The 22977-nt window shown below is 53.2% G+C and overlaps 1 protein-coding gene and 1 pseudogene across 1 annotated transcript in view; one reads left to right on the top strand and one right to left on the bottom strand.

Annotated features, from left to right (window-relative positions):
- LOC140387110 (cytochrome P450 2D17-like) overlaps window positions 1-22977 on the bottom strand; it is a 294894-nt pseudogene that overhangs the window by 20288 nt on the left and 251629 nt on the right.
- The window catches only part of LOC140386683 (cytochrome P450 2D17-like), a 209935-nt gene continuing 188639 nt past the window's right edge, over window positions 1682-22977 (top strand). Inside the window, exon 1 of the mRNA XM_072469236.1 lies at window positions 1682-1958. Within this exon, the coding sequence (XP_072325337.1) occupies window positions 1927-1958 (32 nt within the window). The 5' untranslated portion in view covers window positions 1682-1926. The remainder of the gene's footprint in view (window positions 1959-22977) is intronic.

The raw sequence follows: 22977 nt of genomic DNA, 5'->3' as shown, positions 1-22977 counted from the left end.
GGTAAATAGCTACTTTAATTTACGCCGGCGGGACAGGCAATTTCTCGGCGGGATTTCGGCCCATCTGGGCCGGAGAATTGAACGGGGGGTCCCGCCAACCGGCGCGGCCCGATTCCCGCCCCCGCCCAATCTCCGGTACCGGAGACTTCGGCGGGGGCGGGATTCACGGCAGCCAACGGCCATTCTCCGACCCGGCGGGGGTTCAGAGAATGATGCCCCTGAACTCCACTTTCTTGCCAACCCCATAATCCTTTGACTTCCTTAGTATCAAAAATCTGTCTGTCCCAATCTTGAATGTATTCAATGACCACAGTGTCTGAGAAAGAAAAGCCTGAACTACTTTATCAATCTCAACAACCTCCAGTTGCTCTCGGGAAAAGTTTTCCCCGCCTCTCTCACAAAGTCCCAACTCTCTCGTCTCCGAGTTCCCAATTGCTGCGAAGCCTCGGCTGCTGTTGAGTTGACCTGTTCCATCTTCTCTATCTTCAATGCTCTCATTCCCATCAAGTAACCACAAACAGAACCAGGACACATCCAACAAGGAAAGGACTTAAGAACAGTGTCATTGGCAGTTTCAGCAGTGCCTCAGAAGCTTTAACATGTGATCACTGAGTTTATAGTAAAACTCTTGGGGATCGATTAGCTCAATTGGCCAGATGGCTGCTTCGTGCTGCGGAGCGACACCAATAGGGCAGCGCGGTAGCATTGTGGATAGCACAATTGCTTCACAGCTCCAGGGTCCCAGGTTCGATTCCGGCTTGGGTCACTGTCTGTGCGGAGTCTGCACATCCTTCCCGTGTGTGCGTGGGTTTCCTCCGGGTGCTCCGGTTTCCTCCCACAGTCCAAAGATGTGCAGGTTAGGTGGATTGGCCATGATAAATTGCCCTTAGTGTCCAAAATTGCCCTTAGTGTTGGGTGGGGTTACTGGGTTATGGGGATAGGGTGGAGGTGTTGACCTTGGGTGGGGTGCTCTTTCCAAGAGCCGGTGCAGACTCGATGGGCCGAATGGCCTCATTCTGCACTGTAAATTCTATGATGATGATGAATAGCGCCGGTTCATTTCCTATACTGGCTCAACCTTGAAAGTGAAAATCTCCTCTGCTCTCTCCAGCATTGGCCATATCTTGCAAAGAAGATACCTACAGAGATACAATGGAAACTTGCTATTTTTGACATTGGATGTTATTGTAAAATTATATTGCTTCAAGCATCAGAGGAAATTAAAATTGGAGGGATGCGTAATAGGCAGCTGAAACCATACCAGTATTTTATTTAACTTTTATGCTCAGGTTAATCATTAAGATGTGTCTGAGATATTTGGAAGCTGGTTTCAGCTTACTTTCTGTAAAGAAGGATGATGGATAGGAATAGCCATCCATCTATCTCAGATGATAGACTGTGCCCAGGGTGTATATCACTTCTGGACTAAACATCGTCTGTTGCGCCTTGTAAGGATCCTTGTGTTTAAACCCTGTTTATTCCTCTCTCTCCTTTTAATTCAAATTACTTTTCGCTATTACAATTTTGATCCATGGACATTTAATGGCTTTAAGGCCAAGAAGTTTACCTTTAATTTAAAACAGGAAGCTCCAGCAGGGTGTGCTCTTTAGGTCTGATATCAGTGATGACCCGGACTGATTGGTTTGGCTGGTGACCAATGAACTGACCCCAAGAGCTGGATCCTGTTCGAGGACAGGCGGTGGTTGGTTCTGCTGTCTCTGGAATGTTCCTTAGTGAGGCTAGGTTCTATTGTTGACTTTCGATTTGAATTCTGGCAGTGAAGTTAAAGGACCTCAACTGAGGTCTCTCCAGAAACTCTCTCTTCATGAAAAGATATGACCAACTCTTTCTCTCAAATAAGCCTGGGAATGTTTGCTTCCTGAAAAAGGGCCTGGAGGAGACCCCACAGCCTGAGATCAAAGTCTGATGAAACAAAGCCTCTCGCACTTTAAGGAAAGGTGAGAGTCCAGTGTTTTGAAACTGCAGGAAAGCCTGTGTGGGCTGCAACATTCGAGGTTAAAACCTCACTCATACTGGGGAAAGGGTGCACTGAAGAAATCCCCAACTGAAACTAGGGGCGTCATTCTCCGACCCCCCAGCGGGTCGGAGAATGGCCGTTGGCCGCCGTGAATTCCGCCCCCGCCGAAGTCTCCGAAGGGAGAAAAGTCGGCGGGGCGTTAATGGCGCCGCTGACGTCGGAGAATGGCACGGGTGGGCGCAAGGCAGCCGATTTTGGTCCTGCCGATATTCTCCCGTCCTGATGGGCCGAAGTCCCGTCGACGTGATGACCGGTCACGTCGACGTAAATCAAACCTCCTTTTAATCGGCGTCAACCTGTACTCCAGGTTGACGCCGACCAGCGTGGAGGTGAGTGACGGCCTGGGGGGTTGGCCGCTGGGCAGGCGATGGCGTGGCCGCAGTCTGAATGTGTGGGGAGAGGTGTGTGTAGGGTTGTGTGTGTGTGTGTGCGGCCGGGGGGGGGGGGGGGTGGTTAGAGTGGGCTGGGCTCCGGGGGAGTGCCGGGAGGGGGGGTCAGTGCCGGGGAGGGCCGGGGAGGAGGATGGGGGGTCCGTGCCGGGGAAGAGGATGGGGTCCGTGCTGGGGAGGGGGATGGGGGGTCCGTGCCGGGGAGGAGGATGGGGTCCGTGCCGGGGAGGGGGATGGGGGGACGGAGTCCGTGCCGGGGAGGAGGATGGGGTCCGTGCCGGGGAGGGGGAAGGGGGGTCCGTGCCGGGGAGGAGGATGGGGTCCGTGCCGGGGAGGGGTGGGTGGGGTCCGTGCCGGGGAGGAGGATGGGGTCCGTGCCGGGGAGGAGGATGGGGGGGTCCGTGCCGGGGAGGGGGATGGGGGGACGGGGTCCGTGCCGGGGAGGAGGATGGGGTCCGTGCCGGGGAGGAGGACGGGGTCTGTGCCGGGGATGAGGATGGGGGGGGTCCGTGCCGGGGAGGAGGATGCGGGGTCCGTGCCGGGGAGGAGGATGGGGGGATCCGTGCCGGGGAGGAGGATGGGGTCCGTGCCGGGGAGGGGGATGGGGGGACGGGGTCTGTGCCGGGGAGGTGGATGGGGTCCGTGCCGGGGTGGAGGATGGGGTCCGTGCCGGGGAGGAGGATGGGGTCCGTGCCGGGGAGGAGGATGGGGGGGTCCGTGCTGGGGAGGAGAATGGGGTCCTTGCCGGGGAGGGGGATGGGGGGGTCCGTGCCGGGGAGGAGGATGGGGGGGTCCGTGCCGGGGAGGAGGATGGGGTCCGTGCCGGGGAGGACGATGGGGGGGTCCGTGCCGGGGAGGGCGATGGGGGGGGTCCGTGCCAGGGAGGGGGATGGGGTCCGTGCCGGGGAGGACGATGGGGGGGTCCGTGCCGGGGAGGGCGATGGGGGGGTCCGTGCCGGGGAGGAGGATGGGGTCCGTTCCGTGGAGGAGGGTGGGGGGGGTCCGTGCCGGGGAGGGGGATTGGGGGGTCCGTGCCGGGGAGGAGGATGGGGGGACGGGGTCCGTGCCGTGGAGGGGGATGGGGGGGTCCGTGCCGGGGAGGAGGATGGGGGGGTCCGTGCCGTGGAGGAGGATGGGGGTATGGGGTCCGTGCCGGGGAGGAGGATGGGGTCCGTGCCGGGGAGGAAGATGGGGGGGTCCGTGCCGGGGAGGGGGATGGGGGGGTCCGTGCTGGGGAGGGGGGGGTGCGAGGGCAAGTGAGTTGGTCCACCTGGCCAGGTGCCAGCCTCCAACAGTTGGACCCATGCGGTCCATGCCACCTGGCTAGGAGGAGGAGGGGGTATGGGCAATGATGACATGTCGTCGTTTACCAGCCCCCCCCCCAAACCAGGCCGTCATGTTCTCCGATCAGCCAGCGATGTTGGCCGCCGTGGCGGCAGCCGCTAATGTCTATGTTGCCCTGGATGAGGAGGAGGAGGAGCGTGCAAGAGAGGCGGCGCAGGCTGCCGCAGAGGGGCAGGCGGCAGCTGCCCAGGCTGGAGGGACACCTGACTGACAGGACGAGGAGGGGGAGGAGGACGTCACGGCCCCACGGCAACGGAGGCACCCGAGGGCGCCCCGGCAGTCATACCAGGACCTCACGGATCGGGAATGCAGGAGGAGACTCTGGATGAGGCGGGAAACCGTGGCACACATCTGCCACCTGCTGCCACACCTGTCACCGCGTGGCACTGGCGGGGGACACCCTCTCCCCGTGTCCATCAAGGTTACGGTGGCCCTGAACTTTTATGCAACTGGGTCATTCCAGGCACCGAGTGGGGACCTGTCCGGCATATCGCAGACATCGGTGCACCGGTGCATCCGGGCAGTGACAGACGCCCTATATGCCATGGCGCACTGCTACATCCGCTTCCCTGTGGACCGGGCCAGCCAAGATGCCCGGGCCGTGGGCTTCTCTGCCGTGGCCGGGTTCCCCAAGGTCCAGGGCGCAATTGATGGGATGCACGTCGCCGTGCGGCCACCTGCAGATAACAGGGCCGTGTTCACCAATCGGAAGGGGACCTATTCGATGAACATACAGGTGGTCTGCGACCACCGCATGATGATCCTGCACGTCTGCGCCCGTTACCCGGGCAGTGTACACGACTCATACGTGTTGTCGCAGTCATCCATCCCCGGCATGTACGAGGGACGCCATCCCCGGCTGAGGGGCTGGTTGCTGGGCGACAGGGGCTACCCATTGCGATCGTGGCTGATGACGCCTGTACGGAGGCCACGCAATGAGGTGGAGAACCGCTACAATGATGCCCATGTAGCGACAAGGGGAGTGATAGAGAGGTGCTTTGGCGTGCTGAAGACGCGTTTCAGGTGCCTGGACCTCTCTGGGGGCGCCCTCCAGTATCGGTCAGATAGGGTCGGCCGCATCATTGTGGTGTGCTGCGTCCTGCACAACATAGCCCAGCAGAGGGGCGATGTGCCGCAGGCAGAGGAGGGCGGAGTGGAGGAGCAGCAGGAAGAGGCGCAGTCCTCCCAGATGAGGGGTATGGGGGCAATGGTCAGGGCAGACGGGCTAGACACGGGCGGGTGGCTGTCCACCGTTACCGGCTGGGCCAGCGGGCACGGGACAGGCTGATAGACGCCCGCTTCACTGACTAGATGGACGTGGGAATCGGGTAGTATGGCGACAGACCGCACACCATGGCAACAGCCGACCACCCACACCCCCCACACATCTCCCTCCCCAACCCCACCCACCCACCCGCATGCACACCACCCCCCCCATTGCCGATCCACCTGCGGCACAACGGCCGGGCTCACACAGTTGCCGGTGGATGCGTGTTTATTGCAGGCCATGGAGGATGATGATAACCCGCCCTGCGATGAGCTCCTGCCTCCACATCGTTGGACTATGTCTGACCCATGGCCACAGTACCACCATCCACCCGGACCATCCCTGCATGCGGCTGTGACACTGCAGCGCACGGTCCCGTCCTCTGCCCGGGGGGATGTTGATGGCGGCCCAGGGGTAAGGGGGCAGGCTCACCTGGGGCTGAGGTAAGACCACCCCTCACACACACACTTGTGCTCAACGTACATGACACCCCTGCACGCTTTGGACAGAGCACAAAGGCAGCTTCTGTAGGTGGAACATTGACTTTGATAACCAAAGGAGTTCATGCACGTGCCCTAGCCCCTAAAACTCACCTGTGCCCTGCACCCATGCCAACTTACTCAGTGTCTAATTGTTTGGCCTTACGGGCCCTTTGACTACGGCTACGTGGTTCCCCAGATGGTACAGCAGAACTGGAGGTGGACTCCTGTGATTCCTGCCCTCTGACACGGGATCCCTTTGGCGGCCGTTTCCTGGGGCGTCCTGGCCTAGATGGGCGACTGGGATGGCGAGCTGCCAGCCTGTCCTGCCCGTTGCCCACCCAATGCACCTGGGATGGAAGGGGGGGAGTCCGAGGTGTCGCGTTGTTCCGAGTCCTCCCCTACAGGGGGACCCGGGACGGACCACAGCACCTCCTCCTACCTCGGGGTGCCCGATGGCCCCCAGGCCTCTACATGGGTGGGGGATGCGAACGGACTGGCCATCCGACGCCCCCCCCGACATCTGGTGCTGCCAGTCCTGGAGGCCCGTGCTGGTATCGACAGGGGTCTGCAGGTTTGCAGCCATGGAGCCCAGGGGGTTGGCAATCCCTGTCTGTGACTGTGCGACGCCAGCTCGCACATGGCCAATGGCGCCGATGCCCTCAGCGATGGCCTGCAGAGACTGGGCTATGGCCTGCTGAGACTGGGCTATGGCCTGCTGAGACTGGGCCATGGCCTGCAGAGACTGGGCTATGGACTGCTGAGACTGGGCCATGGTGTTGAGCGCCTCTGCCATCTGGCGCTGGCACTGGCTCATGGCCTCCTGTGAGAGGGCAGTCATGTCCTGAGCCACAGAAGCCGCCTGCACGGAAAGCCCCAGGCCTCGCAAACCGTTCCCCATGTCTGACACCGTCGCACCCATTGCCTCCACCGCGGATGCCACCCGTGCGGTGTCGGCCTGGGTGGCACGCATGACCGGCACCACTCCCAGCTCCTGGACGCGGGTGGACTCCTCCACCTGCGACCGCAGCCGCCGCAAGCCGGCCGTCACCCTCTTCGCTCGTCTCCGGTTCGGTGGTTGCATCGGATCTATGGGTGGGTGTGATAACTCCAGGAACCTGGGATCCATCTGGGTGGCAGATGTTCGCTTGGGCTGGGCTGCCCTCCGACCACCCGGCCCCTCTGCTGCTCCTACCTCCACCTGCTGTGCAGGGACGGCTGTGTTGTGCGCACCAGTGAGTGTACCAGACGCCTCATCTCTAAGGTGCCCAACCGAGGTGAGTGTTTCTGCGATGGTGGAGGGTGTTGGTGACAGCAGTGGCGTTGTGTCGTGCTCTTCGTCCCACTCTGAGTCCATGGCACTTTGGGGTGGGGGTTCGTCTCCACCCATCCACTCTGTGTCACTGTCCGGTATTTCGTCTTCCTGGGTAGTGCTGTCCCGGGTAGGGGTGTCCTGGAGGGGGAATATGGGGAGGGGGATATGGGGGATATGGGGGAGGGGGGATATGGGGGAGGGGGGATATGGGGGATATGGGGAGGGGGATATGGGGGAGGGGGGATATGGGGGAGGGTTCATATGGGGATATGGGAGAGGGGGCATATGGGGGATATGGGGGAGGGGGGAGATGGGGGAGGGGTAGATGGGGCATATGGGGAGGGGGATATGGGGAGGGGGATATGGGGGAGGGGTGATATGGGGAGGGGGATATGGGGGAGGGGGATATGGGGGAGGGGGATATGGGGAGGGGGGATATGGGGAGGGGGGATATGGGGGAGGGGGGATATGGGGAGGGGGATATGGGGGAGGGGGAATATGGGGGAGGGGGAATATGGGGGAGGGGGATATGGGGAGGGGGGATATGGGAAGGGGGATATGGGGAGGGGGGATATGGGGGAGGGGGGATATGGGGGCTATGGGGTGGGGGTATATGGGGAGGGGGATATGGGGAGGGGGGATATGGGGATATGGGGGAAGTGGGCTATGGGGGAAGTGGGCTATGGGGGAAGTGGGCTATGGGGGATGGGGATATGGGGAGGGGGGATATGGGGGAGGGGGGATATGGGGGAGGGGGGATATGGGGAGGGGGGATATGGTGGAGGGAGGGATATGGGGGAGGGGGGATATGGGGAGGGGAGATTTGGGGATATGGATATCGGGCAGGGGGGGGAGGCTCACCCTGGCTGCTCTGACGAGGCCGTTCACCTTCTTGTGGAACTGGGTGCCTGTCCGTGGTGTCAGGGCCACAGCGGTGACGGCTTCTGCCACCTCCCTCCACAGACGCCGGCTGTGGCGTCGGACAACTCTGCGGCCGTGTCCGGGATACAGGGCCTCCCTCCTCTGCTCCACTGTGTCCAGGAGCGCCTCAATGTCACGAGACTGGAACCTCAGGGCTGAGCGGCGGGCGGCCATCCGGTCGGATTTTCCGGTCGGGTGGGGGGGGGAGCAGCGCGTCCTTATGAGCCGTAACGCCGTGCGGCGTGTATGACACTGCACGGCGTGAACCACGTGAGCAAGCGCGGATCCTGTCACGTCGCTGCTAGCCCATTTCGGGCCGGAGACCTCGCGACGTTTTTGCCGGCGTGATGCAGGTCGGATTTGCGCCGTTTTTTGCGCCGATCGGCGGACTTTGCGCCGATAACGGAGAATTTCACCCCAGAACTCTCACCTTTATTTTATTTGCCTTAATCCTTATTATTTCCACTCTTTCCCTCCTCCTCTGTGTCTGCCTTATGCGTGTTTGGGTAGTGGGTGGGATGGTAAAAGGAGGAGAGTAGATTAGCTGGTTGTTATTCCGTTATAATTACTGCATATTTCAACTTTGTTTATTTTATAAATAAACAGTTAATATGTTCAATTTACTAACCTAGTGGTTATAACTTATTGGGCAGTCAAGGGCCAAAGATTCTGTGACTGTTATACGAATTATTGATTAATTCACTTCTGTAGGGACTCTGGGATCTGTGGGGCTGGAATTGACCGCGCACTAGCTTAGGGTGTAGTAGGTTGTAGAGGCCGATCTCTGAGTGGCAGCCCCTTCTGCAGCTGGCACAGATGGCCTGAGGTCAATTTTTATGTTTTCCCTCATTCTCCGGCTCTCTTTTCCTCCACTTGGTCATTTCTTTTGCCCTCTGCTTTTTCCACACCCCTTCTGACTGCTCGTTACCAGGCTGCCTGGTCAGCAGTGAGACATTCATATGTGTAGATTCAATCCCAATCAACTTGAAGTCTTTCTTGTAGACTCCTTGATTGCAGTTGTGGGTGAGCTGTTGGTCTATGGGGCGCTTCCTATCAGCATGAGTCCACGTCTTTGGGAATGTGACCATCATCCATTCGGCTCACATGACCCAGCCAATGGATTTTCTGCTGACTAAAAGAGGGCAAACATGCTTGGGATCCTTGCATGCTGGGATATTCCTGTATTTGGTACTCTTTCCTGTCAGGAGATGCTGAATATTCATTTGAGGCAATGAAGGTGGGAGGTATTTGGCTGTTTTTGCATTAGTTATCCATGCCTCACTACCATAAAGGATGGTGTTGCAAACACAAGTCTGGTACGCATGAAGCATTGTATTTTGGGGTAATTTGCTGTTGGTCGACGATTGATTTATCAACTTCGACATGAGAGCTGCAGCCTTGGCAAACCCTGGTGCTGATCTCAGCGTCAAAGAACTGGTTGATGGTGATTGTTGACCCAAGGTACGCAAAGCTGTTGACGACCTTCAGAGTGAGATATCTGATATTGACGAAACGCGGAGTCTCTACATCGTGGCCAATAACTTTGGTCTTCCTGACACAGATTGTCAGTCCAAACCACTTGCAGACCCGGAAGACCTGAACTACAAGTTGTTGCTAGTGAACCTCAGTCGGGTTGTCAGTGCAGTGGTATTAGCAAACAGCGTGGACTAGAACATTACACACTTTAGTCATGACGTGCAGTCCTACCATCAGCCCTTGCATGCAGGTGGACAATCTAAACCTCAAATTAGTCGGAATTCCTTTCATCTCTTTTCCCATATTCAGTGAGTGCAGAATTTATAGCTGGTGACGTTCAGGTGATCCAAAGACATCATACATCAGGAGAAATCAATTACAGAAAACCCAGATATAAGTATTCCTAGAGGTACCAAAGACAAACCAGGGAACGTGCTTCAAGGACTAACATCCGGTGGCCTTGACATCTATCATTATGAAGTGGTTCGAGAGGTTGGTCATGAGACACCATACTCCCAGAATGCCTTGATCCACTGCAATTCGTATACCACCACAAGCGGTCCACAGCAGAAGCCATCTCCCTGGCCCTACACGCATCCCTGGAAGATCTCGACAAGAAGGACTTCTACGTTAGACTCCTATTCATTGACTACAGCTCCACCTTCAACACCATAATCCCAGCCAAGCTCATATAATAACTCCAAATACTAAGACTTGGCTTCTCCCTCTGCAACTGGACCTTCGACTTTCTGATCCATAGACTACAATCAGTAAATGATAAACAACAATACCTCCTCCACGATAGTCCTCAATACGGGGGCACGCAAGGCTGCGTACTTAGCCCCCTACTATACCCCCTAATACACACATGACTATGGCAAATCTTGGCACCAACTCCATCTACAAATGTGCTGATGACACGACCATAGTAGGTCAGATCTCGAACAACGATGAGTCAGAATATAGGAGGGAGATAAAGAACCTAGTGGAGTGGTGTAACAACAACAATCCCTCCCCAACATCAGAAAAATAAGGAGCTGGTCATTGACTTCAGGAAGCGAAGTATCATACACACCCCTGTCTGTATCAATGGTGCTGATGTGGAGATGGTTGATAGCTTCAAATTCCTAGGTGTGCACATCACCAAAATCTGTTCTGGTCCACTTACATCGCCGCTACGATCAAGAAAGCACAACAGCGCCTATACTTCCTCAGGAAACTAAGGAAATTCGGCATGTCCACATTGACTCTTACCAATTTTTACAGATGCACCATAGAAAGCATCCTATCTGGCTGCATCACAGCCTGGTATGACAACTGTTGGCTCAAGACCGTAAGAAACTACAGAGAGCCGTGAACACAGTTCAGTCCATCACGCAAATCCGCCCCCCATCCATTGACTCTGTCTACACCTCCTGCTGCCTTGGGAAAGCAGGCAGCATAATCAAAGCCCCTCCCACCCGAGTTATTCTCTCTTCCAAACTCTTCCATCGGGCAGGAGATACAGAATTCTGAGAACACAGCCTAACCGGTTCAAAAACAACACTTCTTCCCCACTGTTACCAGACTCCTGAATGACCCTCTTATTGGCTGAACTGATCTCTCCACACATCTTCTCTACTGAGTAGTACTAAACTCCGTATGCTTCACCCAAAGTCTGTGTCTATGTATTTAACATTGTGTATTTATCGTATGTCATATGTTTCTTCATGTATGGAATAATCTGTCTGGACTGTATGCCGAACAATACTTTTCACTATACCTCGGTACACGTGACAATAAATCAAATCCAATGCACTCCGGAGGAACTGTGCACCCAAACACATGCAGTGGGATCCTCCGCTTCGTTGGCAGCGATTCCCGATGGGGTGGCCACAATGGGAAACCCCATTGGCCGGCTGCGTGAAAGCAGAATCCCGACGCCGGCGGATACGCTCCGTGCTGGAAAACGGGGCTGGTAGGACGGAGAGTCCCGCTAATGGAGTCCAGTTCTCATGGCAACACTGAGGCAAGTTTGCAAGGGCATATGAGACCAGTTAACAAGGGCAACACTGAGATCAGTTCACTAGGAACTATGAGACCATTCTAAAGGACATCACTGAGACCAGTTAACAAGGACATTTGAGACGATTCTCAAGCACTACACTCAGGCCAGTTCACAAGGATAACACTGAGACCAGTTCACAAGGACAACATTGAGACCAGTTTGTCATGATATGCAAACATGCAGCTAATGAACACATAGAATAGGACACGACCAATGAGCAGTCAGGACACTCAGGGGTGGTATCTCACTATAAAAGGGATGAGGCACTCACACCCCGCCTCTTTCCACAGACCAACATCTACAGAGTGAGACAGGGTGTATCCTCGGCATCACACCCCAGCACGTGGCTGAGAGCAAGGCTGGTTCAGTTAGACTGAGTTACTACAATTAGATTAGCAGAGAGTCAAACTCATTGAGAACTGTGCTAATAGTTCAATAAAACATATTGAACTCACTTCAAAGTCTGGAGCATCTTTTACTCAAAACTGCATCAAGTGGCAGCTTGTGTTATTCCAAATTACATAACACAACATGATACCAGGCGTCTGTTCAATCTAGTTAGTTCAACTCCGCAAGATCCGTGACGTCCAGCGAATGTATACCGGCACAATGGAAAAGATTCCGGCTCCTCACCAGCTCTGCACCTCCGGCAATCTCAGTGCCAACTGGTGGACATTCAAGCAGAAATTTCAGCTTTACGTCAAAGCATCAGACCTCAATGGTGCGTCTGATGCACGGAAGATAGTTCTTTTCCTCACCACAGCGGGTGATCACACCTTGGAAATATTCAACTCCTTTCACTTTGCCGAAGACCAGGACAAGGCAAAGTTTCAGACCATCTTGGACAAGTTTGACAGCCACTGTGAGGTGGACACCAACAAAATCATCGAATGCTACATATTCAAGCAGCAATAGCAAGGTAAAGACGAATCCTTCAACTCATATTTAACTACCCTCCGCCTGCTAGTGCAGTCCTGCAACTTCGGTGATATCACTGACTCCATGATCAGAGACCAAATCGTTTTTGGAGTTCACTCTAATCCTCTGAGAGAGCAGTGACTGAAGATCAAGCATATGACCCTGCCAGTCGCGATTGAAACATGCACAGTGCTTGAGCATGCTGAAAATCACTATTCCCAGTATAAAACGGCAGAAAATGATGAACTAGCCTCCCACGAGACGGAGAGTGTGCAGGCCATCTCCCGGGCAGCACGGTAGCATTGTGGTTAGCACAATTGTTTCACAGCTCCAGGGTCCCAGGTTCGATTCCCGGGTTGGGTCACTGTCTGTGCGGAGTCTGCATGTTCTGCCTGTGTGTGCGTGGGTTTCCTCCGGGTGCTCCGGTTTCCTCCCACAGTCCAAAGATGTGCAGGTTAGGTGGATTGGCCATGCTAAATTGCCCTTAGTGTCCAAAATTGCCCTTAGTGTTGGGTCGGGTTACTGGGTTATGGGGGTAGGGTGGGGGTGTGGGCTTGGGTAGGGTGCTCTTTCCAAGAGCCGGCGCAGACTCGATGGACCGAATAGCCTCCTGCACTGTAAATTCTATGGTAAAAATGGATGCAGCGCCTCAACATTGACGAAAGCGGCCATTTTGCACGCTCTTCCCGGGGCCCGACGCATGTCCGATGCGAACGGGATAACGAAGCGGCCGAAACGCGCACTGCGCAGGTGCAGACGTCTGAGAACCGCACTGCGCATGTGCAACAATGCACGGAGCGACAGGACACCGACATCATGACGTGTTCGAACTCTGGCACCGCCCATTTAAAGAAACACTGCCCTGCAAGAGGCAAACACTGTTTAAACTGCAGGAAGCCAGGCCACTATGCAGCCCTGTGCAGATCTGCACCACCAGTCAGGAGCCAGCGCTCCCAATTCCGACAACAGCGCATCCGGAGTGTGCAACAACGCCTACAGGATTCTGACCCCGGCAGTGCAACGGATCCAGATGATGAATGCCTGGACAACGCCCACCATGTGGGCATTATTACAACATGTGAATATGCCACACCAGATTCATCGCAAGTCCAGTCAATCCTAGCTGTGGATTCCGAGGACGAATGGTGAGCAGTGATGAAGGTCAACCACTGCCCCATCCAGTTCAAGCTGGACACAGGTGCCTCTGCCAATCTTCTCTCACAGGCAGACTTCAGGCACATTAAGAAGCCCCCCATGGTCCTTCCAGCTGCCTGCAAGCTCCTGGATTACAACGGGAATGCCATCACGGCACTGGGATCCTGCCATCTACATATATCCAACCGACACACACAAGCACGGTTACGCTTTGAAATTGTTAAGCCGGACAGGGCATCCCTACTAGGTGCGCACGCCTGCAAGCAGCTGAACCTCATTCAAAGGGTTTACAGCATGACATCCTCCCATGTGGATCTTCAGGCCGGCATTGACAACATCCTCGTCCAGTATCCAGATGTGTTTAACGGGATGGGCACACTGCTGTATCGATCCAAGATTCTGCTACGACCTGATACCAGGCCTATGGTCCACACACCACAATGAGTCCCTGCTCCACTGAGAGAGCGCCTGAAGGCACAGCTCAAGGATCTTCAGCAAAAAGGCATCATATCCAAGGTCACCAAACCAACTGACTGGGTCAGCTCGATGGTGTGCGTAAAGAAGCCTTCGGGGGACCTGCGCATCTGCATTGATCCCAAGGATCTCCATAAGAATATCATGCGGGAACACTACCCCATCCCGAAGCGGGAGGGACTTACGAGTGAGATGGCACACGCGCGCTTCTTCACCAAATTGGATGCATCACAGGGATTTTGACAAATCCAGCTGGAAGAGTCCAGCAGAAGGCTCTGCACCTTCAACACGCCTTTTGGCAGATACTGCTACAATCGCATGCCATTTGGCATCATCTCGGCATCGGAGATATTCCAGCGCATCATGGAGCAGATGATGGAGGGCATTGAAGGGGTTCGTGTGTACGTGGACGACATCATCATATGGTTCACGACCCTTGAAGAACATGTGTCCCGCCTCCAGAAGGTATTCCGCCGTGTACATGCCAACGGCCTAAAGTTAAACAGGTCCAAATGTTGTTTTGGCACATTGACGCTCAAATTCCTAGGTGACCAGATCTCACAGCATGGTGTGCGCCCGGACACAGACAAAATCAAGGCCATCGAGGCGATGAAGGTCCCTGAGGACAAAAAGGCGGTGTTGCGCTTCTTGGATATGGTCAATTTTCTGGGCAAGTTCATTCCAAACATGGCCACACACACCACGGCCCTACGCAACATGGTGAAAAAGTCAATTGACTTTGAGTGGAAGGCGGCACACCAGACAGAGTGGCTGGAACTGAAAGCCAAGCTCACCATTGCACCAGTCCTGGCATTCTTCGACCCGGACCGGGAGACAAAGATAGCCACAGATGCAAGTCAGGATGGCATCGGTGCGGTGTTGCTTCAACGAGATGACACATCATCCTGGGCACCAGTAGCATCAAGGGCGATGACGCCCACTGAAACCAGATATGCTCAGATTGAGAAGGAGTGCTTGGGTCTTCTCACCGGCATCCTCAAATTTCATGATTATATCTACGGCCTGCCGACATTCACTGTCGAGACGGATCATAGGCCTCTGGTCCACATCATCCACAAGGATCAGAACGACATGACGCCTCGGTTGCAGAGAATCATGCTTAAACTGAGGAGGTATGACTTCAACTTGGTGTACATATCTGGCAAGGAGCTCATCATCGCTGATGCATTGTGCCGCTCCGTCACCTCACCCAGTGAGCCGCTGGAGATCATCCAGCACATCGAATCGCAGGTGCAGCTGGGTGCTAGCTAGTTCAATTAGACTGAGTTACGACATTTAGATTAGCAGAGAGTTGAACTCACAGAGAACTGTGCTAATAGTTCTATAAAACACAGAGAACTCACTTCAAAGTTTGGAGCATCTTTTACTCAAAACTGCATCAAGTGGCAGCTTGTGTTATTTTAACTACATAACACATCACAGTTGACAAGGAGACACTGAGACCACTTCACAAGGACAACACTGAGACCAGTTCACAAGGACAATACTGAGAACCAGAACACAAGGAGACACTGAGACCAGTCCACAAGGACAACACTGAGACCAGTTCACAAGGACATCACTGAGACCAGTTCACAAGGACGCACTGAGACTAGTCCACAAGGACAATTCTGAGAACCAGTTCACAAGAAGACACTGAGACCAGTTCACAAGGAGACACTGTGACCAGTTCACAAGGTGACACTGAGACCAGTTCACAATGAGACACTGAGACCAGTTCACAAGGACAACACTGAGACCAGTTAACAAGGAGACACTGTGACCAGTTCACAAGGAGACACTGAGACCAGTTCACAAGGAGACACAGACCAGTTCACAAGGAGACACTGAGACCTGTTCACAAGGAGACACTGTGACCAGTTCACAAGGGCAACACTGAGACCAGTTCACAAGGATACACTGTGACCAGTTCACAAGGCCAACACTGTGACCAGTTCACAAGGAGACACTGAGATCAGTTCACAAGGAGACACTGTGACCAGTTCACAAGGACAACACTGTGACCAGTTCACAAGGAGACACAGTGACCAGTTCACAAGGAGACACTGTGACCAGTTCACAAGGAAACACTGAGACCAGTTCACAAGGAGACACTGAGACCAGTTCACAAGGAGACACTGTGACCAGTTCACAAGGAGACACTGTGACCAGTTCACAAGGAGAGACTGAGGCCAGTTCACAAGGAGACACTGAGACCAGTTCACAAGGAGACACTGAGACCAGTTCACAAGGAGACACTATGACCAGTTCACAAGGAGACACTGAGACCAGTTCACAAGGAGACACTGAGACCAGTTCACAAGGAGACACTGTGACCAGTTCACAAGAAGACACTGAGACCAGTTCACAAGGAGACACTGTGACCAATTCACAAGGCCAACACTGTGACCAGTTCACAAGGAGACACTGAGATCAGTTCACAAGGAGACAGTGTGACCAGTTCACAAGGACAACACTGTGACCAGTTCACAAGGAGACACTGTGACCAGTTCACAAGGAGACACTGTGACCAGTTCACAAGGAAACACTGAGACCAGTTCACAAGGAGACACTGAGACCAGTTCACAAGGAGACACTGTGACCAGTTCACAAGGAGACACTGTGACCAGTTCACAGGGAGACACTGTGACCAGTTCACATGGAGACACTGTGACCAGTTCACAAGGGGACACTGAGACCAGTTCACAAGAGCAACACTGAGACCAGTTCACAAGAGACACTGAGACCAGTTCACAAGGAGACACTGAGACCAGTTCACAAGAAGACACTGTGACCAGTTCACAAGAAGACACTGAGACCAGTTCACGAGGAGACACTGTGACCAGTTCACAAGGAGACACTGAGATCAGTTCACAAGGAGACAGTGTGACCAGTTCACAAGGACAACACTGTGACCAGTTCACAAGGAGACACTGCGACCAGTTCACAAGGCCAACACTGAGACTAGTTCACAAGGGGACACTGAAACCAGTTCACAAGGAGACACTGAGACCAGTTCACAAGGAGACACTGAGACCAGTTCACAAGGACAACACTGAGACCAGTTCACAAGGAGACACTGAGACCAGTTCACAAGGAGACACTGAGACCAGTTCACAAGGAGACACTGTGACCAGGTCACAAGGAGACACTGTGACCAGTTCACAAGGAGACACTGTGACCAGTTCACAAGGAGCCACTGTGACCAGTTCACAAGGAAACACTGAGACCAGTTCACAAGGAGACACTGAGACCAGTTCACAAGGAGACACTGTGACCAGTTCACATGGAGACACTGTGACCAGTTCACAAGGGGACACTGAGACCAGTTCACAAGGACATCACTGAGACCAGTTCACAAGGACGCACTGAGACTAGTCCACAAGGACAATTCTGAGAACCAGTTCACAAGAAGACACTGAGACCAGTTCACAAGGAGACACTGTGACCAGGTCACAAGGAGACACTGTGACCAGTTCACAAGGAGACACTGTGACCAGTTCACAAGGAGCCACTGTGACCAGTTCACAAGGAAACACTGAGACCAGTTCACAAGGAGACACTGAGACCAGTTCACAAGGAGACACTGAGACCAGTTCACAAGAAGACACTGTGACCAGGTCACAAGGAGACACTGTGACCAGTTCACAAGGAGACACTGTGACCAGTTCACAAGGCCAACACTGAGACTAGTTCACAAGGGGACACTGGAACCAGTTCACAAGGAGACACTGAGACCAGTTCACAAGGAGACACTGAGACCAGTTCACAAGGACAACACTGAGACCAGTTCACAAGGAGACACTGAGACCAGTTCACAAGGAGACACTGAGACCAGTTCACAAGGAGACACTGTGACCAGGTCACAAGGAGACACTGTGACCAGTTCACAAGGAGACACTGTGACCAGTTCACAAGGAGCCACTGTGACCAGTTCACAAGGAAACACTGAGACCAGTTCACAAGGAGACACTGAGACCAGTTCACAAGGAGACACTGTGACCAGTTCACATGGAGACACTGTGACCAGTTCACAAGGGGACACTGAGACCAGTTCACAAGAGCAACACTGAGACCAGTTCACAAGAGACACTGAGACCAGTTCACAAGGAGATACTGTGACCAGGTCACAAGGAGACACTGAGACCAGTTCACAAGGAGACACTGAGACCAGTTCACAAGGCGACACTGTGACCAGGTCACAAGGAGACACTGTGACCAGTTCACAAGGAGACACTGTGACCAGTTCACAAGGAGCCACTGTGACCAGTTCACAAGGAAACACTGAGACCAGTTCACAAGGAGACACTGAGACCAGTTCACAAGGAGACACTGTGACCAGTTCACATGGAGACACTGTGACCAGTTCACAAGGGGACACTGAGACCAGTTCACAAGAGCAACACTGAGACCAGTTCACAAGAGACACTGAGACCAGTTCACAAGGAGATACTGAGACCTGTTCATAAGAAGACACTGTGACCAGTTCACAAGAAGACACTGAGACCAGTTCACGAGGAGACACTGTGACCAGTTCACAAGGAGACACTGAGACCAGTTCACAAGGAGACACTGTGACCAGTTCACACGGACAACACTGTGACCAGTTCACAAGGAGACACTGTGACCAGTTCACAAGAAGACACTGAGACCTGTTCACAAGGAGACACTGTGACCAGTTCACAAGGCCAACACTGTGACCAGTTCACCATGAGACACTGTGACCAGTTCACAAGGACAACACTGTATGACTTCAACTTGGTGTACATATCTGGCAAGGAGCTCATCATCGCTGATGCATTGTGCCGCTCCGTCACCTCACCCAGTGAGCCGCTGGAGATCATCCAGCACATCGAATCGCAGGTGCAGCTGGGTGCTAGCTAGTTCAATTAGACTGAGTTACGACATTTAGATTAGCAGAGAGTTGAACTCACAGAGAACTGTGCTAATAGTTCTATAAAACACAGAGAACTCACTTCAAAGTTTGGAGCATCTTTTACTCAAAACTGCATCAAGTGGCAGCTTGTGTTATTTTAACTACATAACACATCACAGTTGACAAGGAGACACTGAGACCACTTCACAAGGACAACACTGAGACCAGTTCACAAGGACAATACTGAGAACCAGAACACAAGGAGACACTGAGACCAGTCCACAAGGACAACACTGAGACCAGTTCACAAGGACATCACTGAGACCAGTTCACAAGGACGCACTGAGACTAGTCCACAAGGACAATTCTGAGAACCAGTTCACAAGAAGACACTGAGACCAGTTCACAAGGAGACACTGTGACCAGTTCACAAGGTGACACTGAGACCAGTTCACAATGAGACACTGAGACCAGTTCACAAGGACAACACTGAGACCAGTTAACAAGGAGACACTGTGACCAGTTCACAAGGAGACACTGAGACCAGTTCACAAGGAGACACAGACCAGTTCACAAGGAGACACTGAGACCTGTTCACAAGGAGACACTGTGACCAGTTCACAAGGGCAACACTGAGACCAGTTCACAAGGATACACTGTGACCAGTTCACAAGGCCAACACTGTGACCAGTTCACAAGGAGACACTGAGATCAGTTCACAAGGAGACACTGTGACCAGTTCACAAGGACAACACTGTGACCAGTTCACAAGGAGACACAGTGACCAGTTCACAAGGAGACACTGTGACCAGTTCACAAGGAAACACTGAGACCAGTTCACAAGGAGACACTGAGACCAGTTCACAAGGAGACACTGTGACCAGTTCACAAGGAGACACTGTGACCAGTTCACAAGGAGAGACTGAGGCCAGTTCACAAGGAGACACTGAGACCAGTTCACAAGGAGACACTGAGACCAGTTCACAAGGAGACACTATGACCAGTTCACAAGGAGACACTGAGACCAGTTCACAAGGAGACACTGAGACCAGTTCACAAGGAGACACTGTGACCAGTTCACAAGAAGACACTGAGACCAGTTCACAAGGAGACACTGTGACCAATTCACAAGGCCAACACTGTGACCAGTTCACAAGGAGACACTGAGATCAGTTCACAAGGAGACAGTGTGACCAGTTCACAAGGACAACACTGTGACCAGTTCACAAGGAGACACTGTGACCAGTTCACAAGGAGACACTGTGACCAGTTCACAAGGAAACACTGAGACCAGTTCACAAGGAGACACTGAGACCAGTTCACAAGGAGACACTGTGACCAGTTCACAAGGAGACACTGTGACCAGTTCACAGGGAGACACTGTGACCAGTTCACATGGAGACACTGTGACCAGTTCACAAGGGGACACTGAGACCAGTTCACAAGAGCAACACTGAGACCAGTTCACAAGAGACACTGAGACCAGTTCACAAGGAGACACTGAGACCAGTTCACAAGAAGACACTGTGACCAGTTCACAAGAAGACACTGAGACCAGTTCACGAGGAGACACTGTGACCAGTTCACAAGGAGACACTGAGATCAGTTCACAAGGAGACAGTGTGACCAGTTCACAAGGACAACACTGTGACCAGTTCACAAGGAGACACTGCGACCAGTTCACAAGGCCAACACTGAGACTAGTTCACAAGGGGACACTGAAACCAGTTCACAAGGAGACACTGAGACCAGTTCACAAGGAGACACTGAGACCAGTTCACAAGGACAACACTGAGACCAGTTCACAAGGAGACACTGAGACCAGTTCACAAGGAGACACTGAGACCAGTTCACAAGGAGACACTGTGACCAGGTCACAAGGAGACACTGTGACCAGTTCACAAGGAGACACTGTGACCAGTTCACAAGGAGCCACTGTGACCAGTTCACAAGGAAACACTGAGACCAGTTCACAAGGAGACACTGAGACCAGTTCACAAGGAGACACTGTGACCAGTTCACATGGAGACACTGTGACCAGTTCACAAGGGGACACTGAGACCAGTTCACAAGGACATCACTGAGACCAGTTCACAAGGACGCACTGAGACTAGTCCACAAGGACAATTCTGAGAACCAGTTCACAAGAAGACACTGAGACCAGTTCACAAGGAGACACTGTGACCAGGTCACAAGGAGACACTGTGACCAGTTCACAAGGAGACACTGTGACCAGTTCACAAGGAGCCACTGTGACCAGTTCACAAGGAAACACTGAGACCAGTTCACAAGGAGACACTGAGACCAGTTCACAAGGAGACACTGAGACCAGTTCACAAGAAGACACTGTGACCAGGTCACAAGGAGACACTGTGACCAGTTCACAAGGAGACACTGTGACCAGTTCACAAGGCCAACACTGAGACTAGTTCACAAGGGGACACTGGAACCAGTTCACAAGGAGACACTGAGACCAGTTCACAAGGAGACACTGAGACCAGTTCACAAGGACAACACTGAGACCAGTTCACAAGGAGACACTGAGACCAGTTCACAAGGAGACACTGAGACCAGTTCACAAGGAGACACTGTGACCAGGTCACAAGGAGACACTGTGACCAGTTCACAAGGAGACACTGTGACCAGTTCACAAGGAGCCACTGTGACCAGTTCACAAGGAAACACTGAGACCAGTTCACAAGGAGACACTGAGACCAGTTCACAAGGAGACACTGTGACCAGTTCACATGGAGACACTGTGACCAGTTCACAAGGGGACACTGAGACCAGTTCACAAGAGCAACACTGAGACCAGTTCACAAGAGACACTGAGACCAGTTCACAAGGAGATACTGTGACCAGGTCACAAGGAGACACTGAGACCAGTTCACAAGGAGACACTGAGACCAGTTCACAAGGCGACACTGTGACCAGGTCACAAGGAGACACTGTGACCAGTTCACAAGGAGACACTGTGACCAGTTCACAAGGAGCCACTGTGACCAGTTCACAAGGAAACACTGAGACCAGTTCACAAGGAGACACTGAGACCAGTTCACAAGGAGACACTGTGACCAGTTCACATGGAGACACTGTGACCAGTTCACAAGGGGACACTGAGACCAGTTCACAAGAGCAACACTGAGACCAGTTCACAAGAGACACTGAGACCAGTTCACAAGGAGATACTGAGACCTGTTCATAAGAAGACACTGTGACCAGTTCACAAGAAGACACTGAGACCAGTTCACGAGGAGACACTGTGACCAGTTCACAAGGAGACACTGAGACCAGTTCACAAGGAGACACTGTGACCAGTTCACACGGACAACACTGTGACCAGTTCACAAGGAGACACTGTGACCAGTTCACAAGAAGACACTGAGACCTGTTCACAAGGAGACACTGTGACCAGTTCACAAGGCCAACACTGTGACCAGTTCACCATGAGACACTGTGACCAGTTCACAAGGACAACACTGTATGACTTCAACTTGGTGTACATATCTGGCAAGGAGCTCATCATCGCTGATGCATTGTGCCGCTCCGTCACCTCACCCAGTGAGCCGCTGGAGATCATCCAGCACATCGAATCGCAGGTGCAGCTGGGTGCTAGCTAGTTCAATTAGACTGAGTTACGACATTTAGATTAGCAGAGAGTTGAACTCACAGAGAACTGTGCTAATAGTTCTATAAAACACAGAGAACTCACTTCAAAGTTTGGAGCATCTTTTACTCAAAACTGCATCAAGTGGCAGCTTGTGTTATTTTAACTACATAACACATCACAGTTGACAAGGAGACACTGAGACCACTTCACAAGGACAACACTGAGACCAGTTCACAAGGACAATACTGAGAACCAGAACACAAGGAGACACTGAGACAAGTCCACAAGGACAACACTGAGACCAGTTCACAAGGACATCACTGAGACCAGTTCACAAGGACGCACTGAGACTAGTCCACAAGGACAATTCTGAGAACCAGTTCACAAGAAGACACTGAGACCAGTTCACAAAGAGACACTGTGACCAGTTCACAAGGTGACACTGAGACCAGTTCACAATGAGACACTGAGACCAGTTCACAAGGACAACACTGAGACCAGTTAACAAGGAGACACTGTGACCAGTTCACAAGGAGACACTGAGACCAGTTCACAAGGAGACACTGAGACCAGTTCACAAGGAGACACTGAGACCTGTTCACAAGGAGACACTGTGACCAGTTCACAAGGGCAACACTGTGACCAGTTCACAAGGAGACACTGAGATC

The sequence above is a fragment of the Scyliorhinus torazame genome, chromosome 12 (assembly GCF_047496885.1).
Source record: "Scyliorhinus torazame isolate Kashiwa2021f chromosome 12, sScyTor2.1, whole genome shotgun sequence".
In the NCBI taxonomy this organism is placed as follows: domain Eukaryota; kingdom Metazoa; phylum Chordata; class Chondrichthyes; order Carcharhiniformes; family Scyliorhinidae; genus Scyliorhinus; species Scyliorhinus torazame.
The sequence above is the reverse complement of the archived record's forward strand: the minus strand, read 5'-3'. Positions and strand labels throughout refer to the sequence as shown.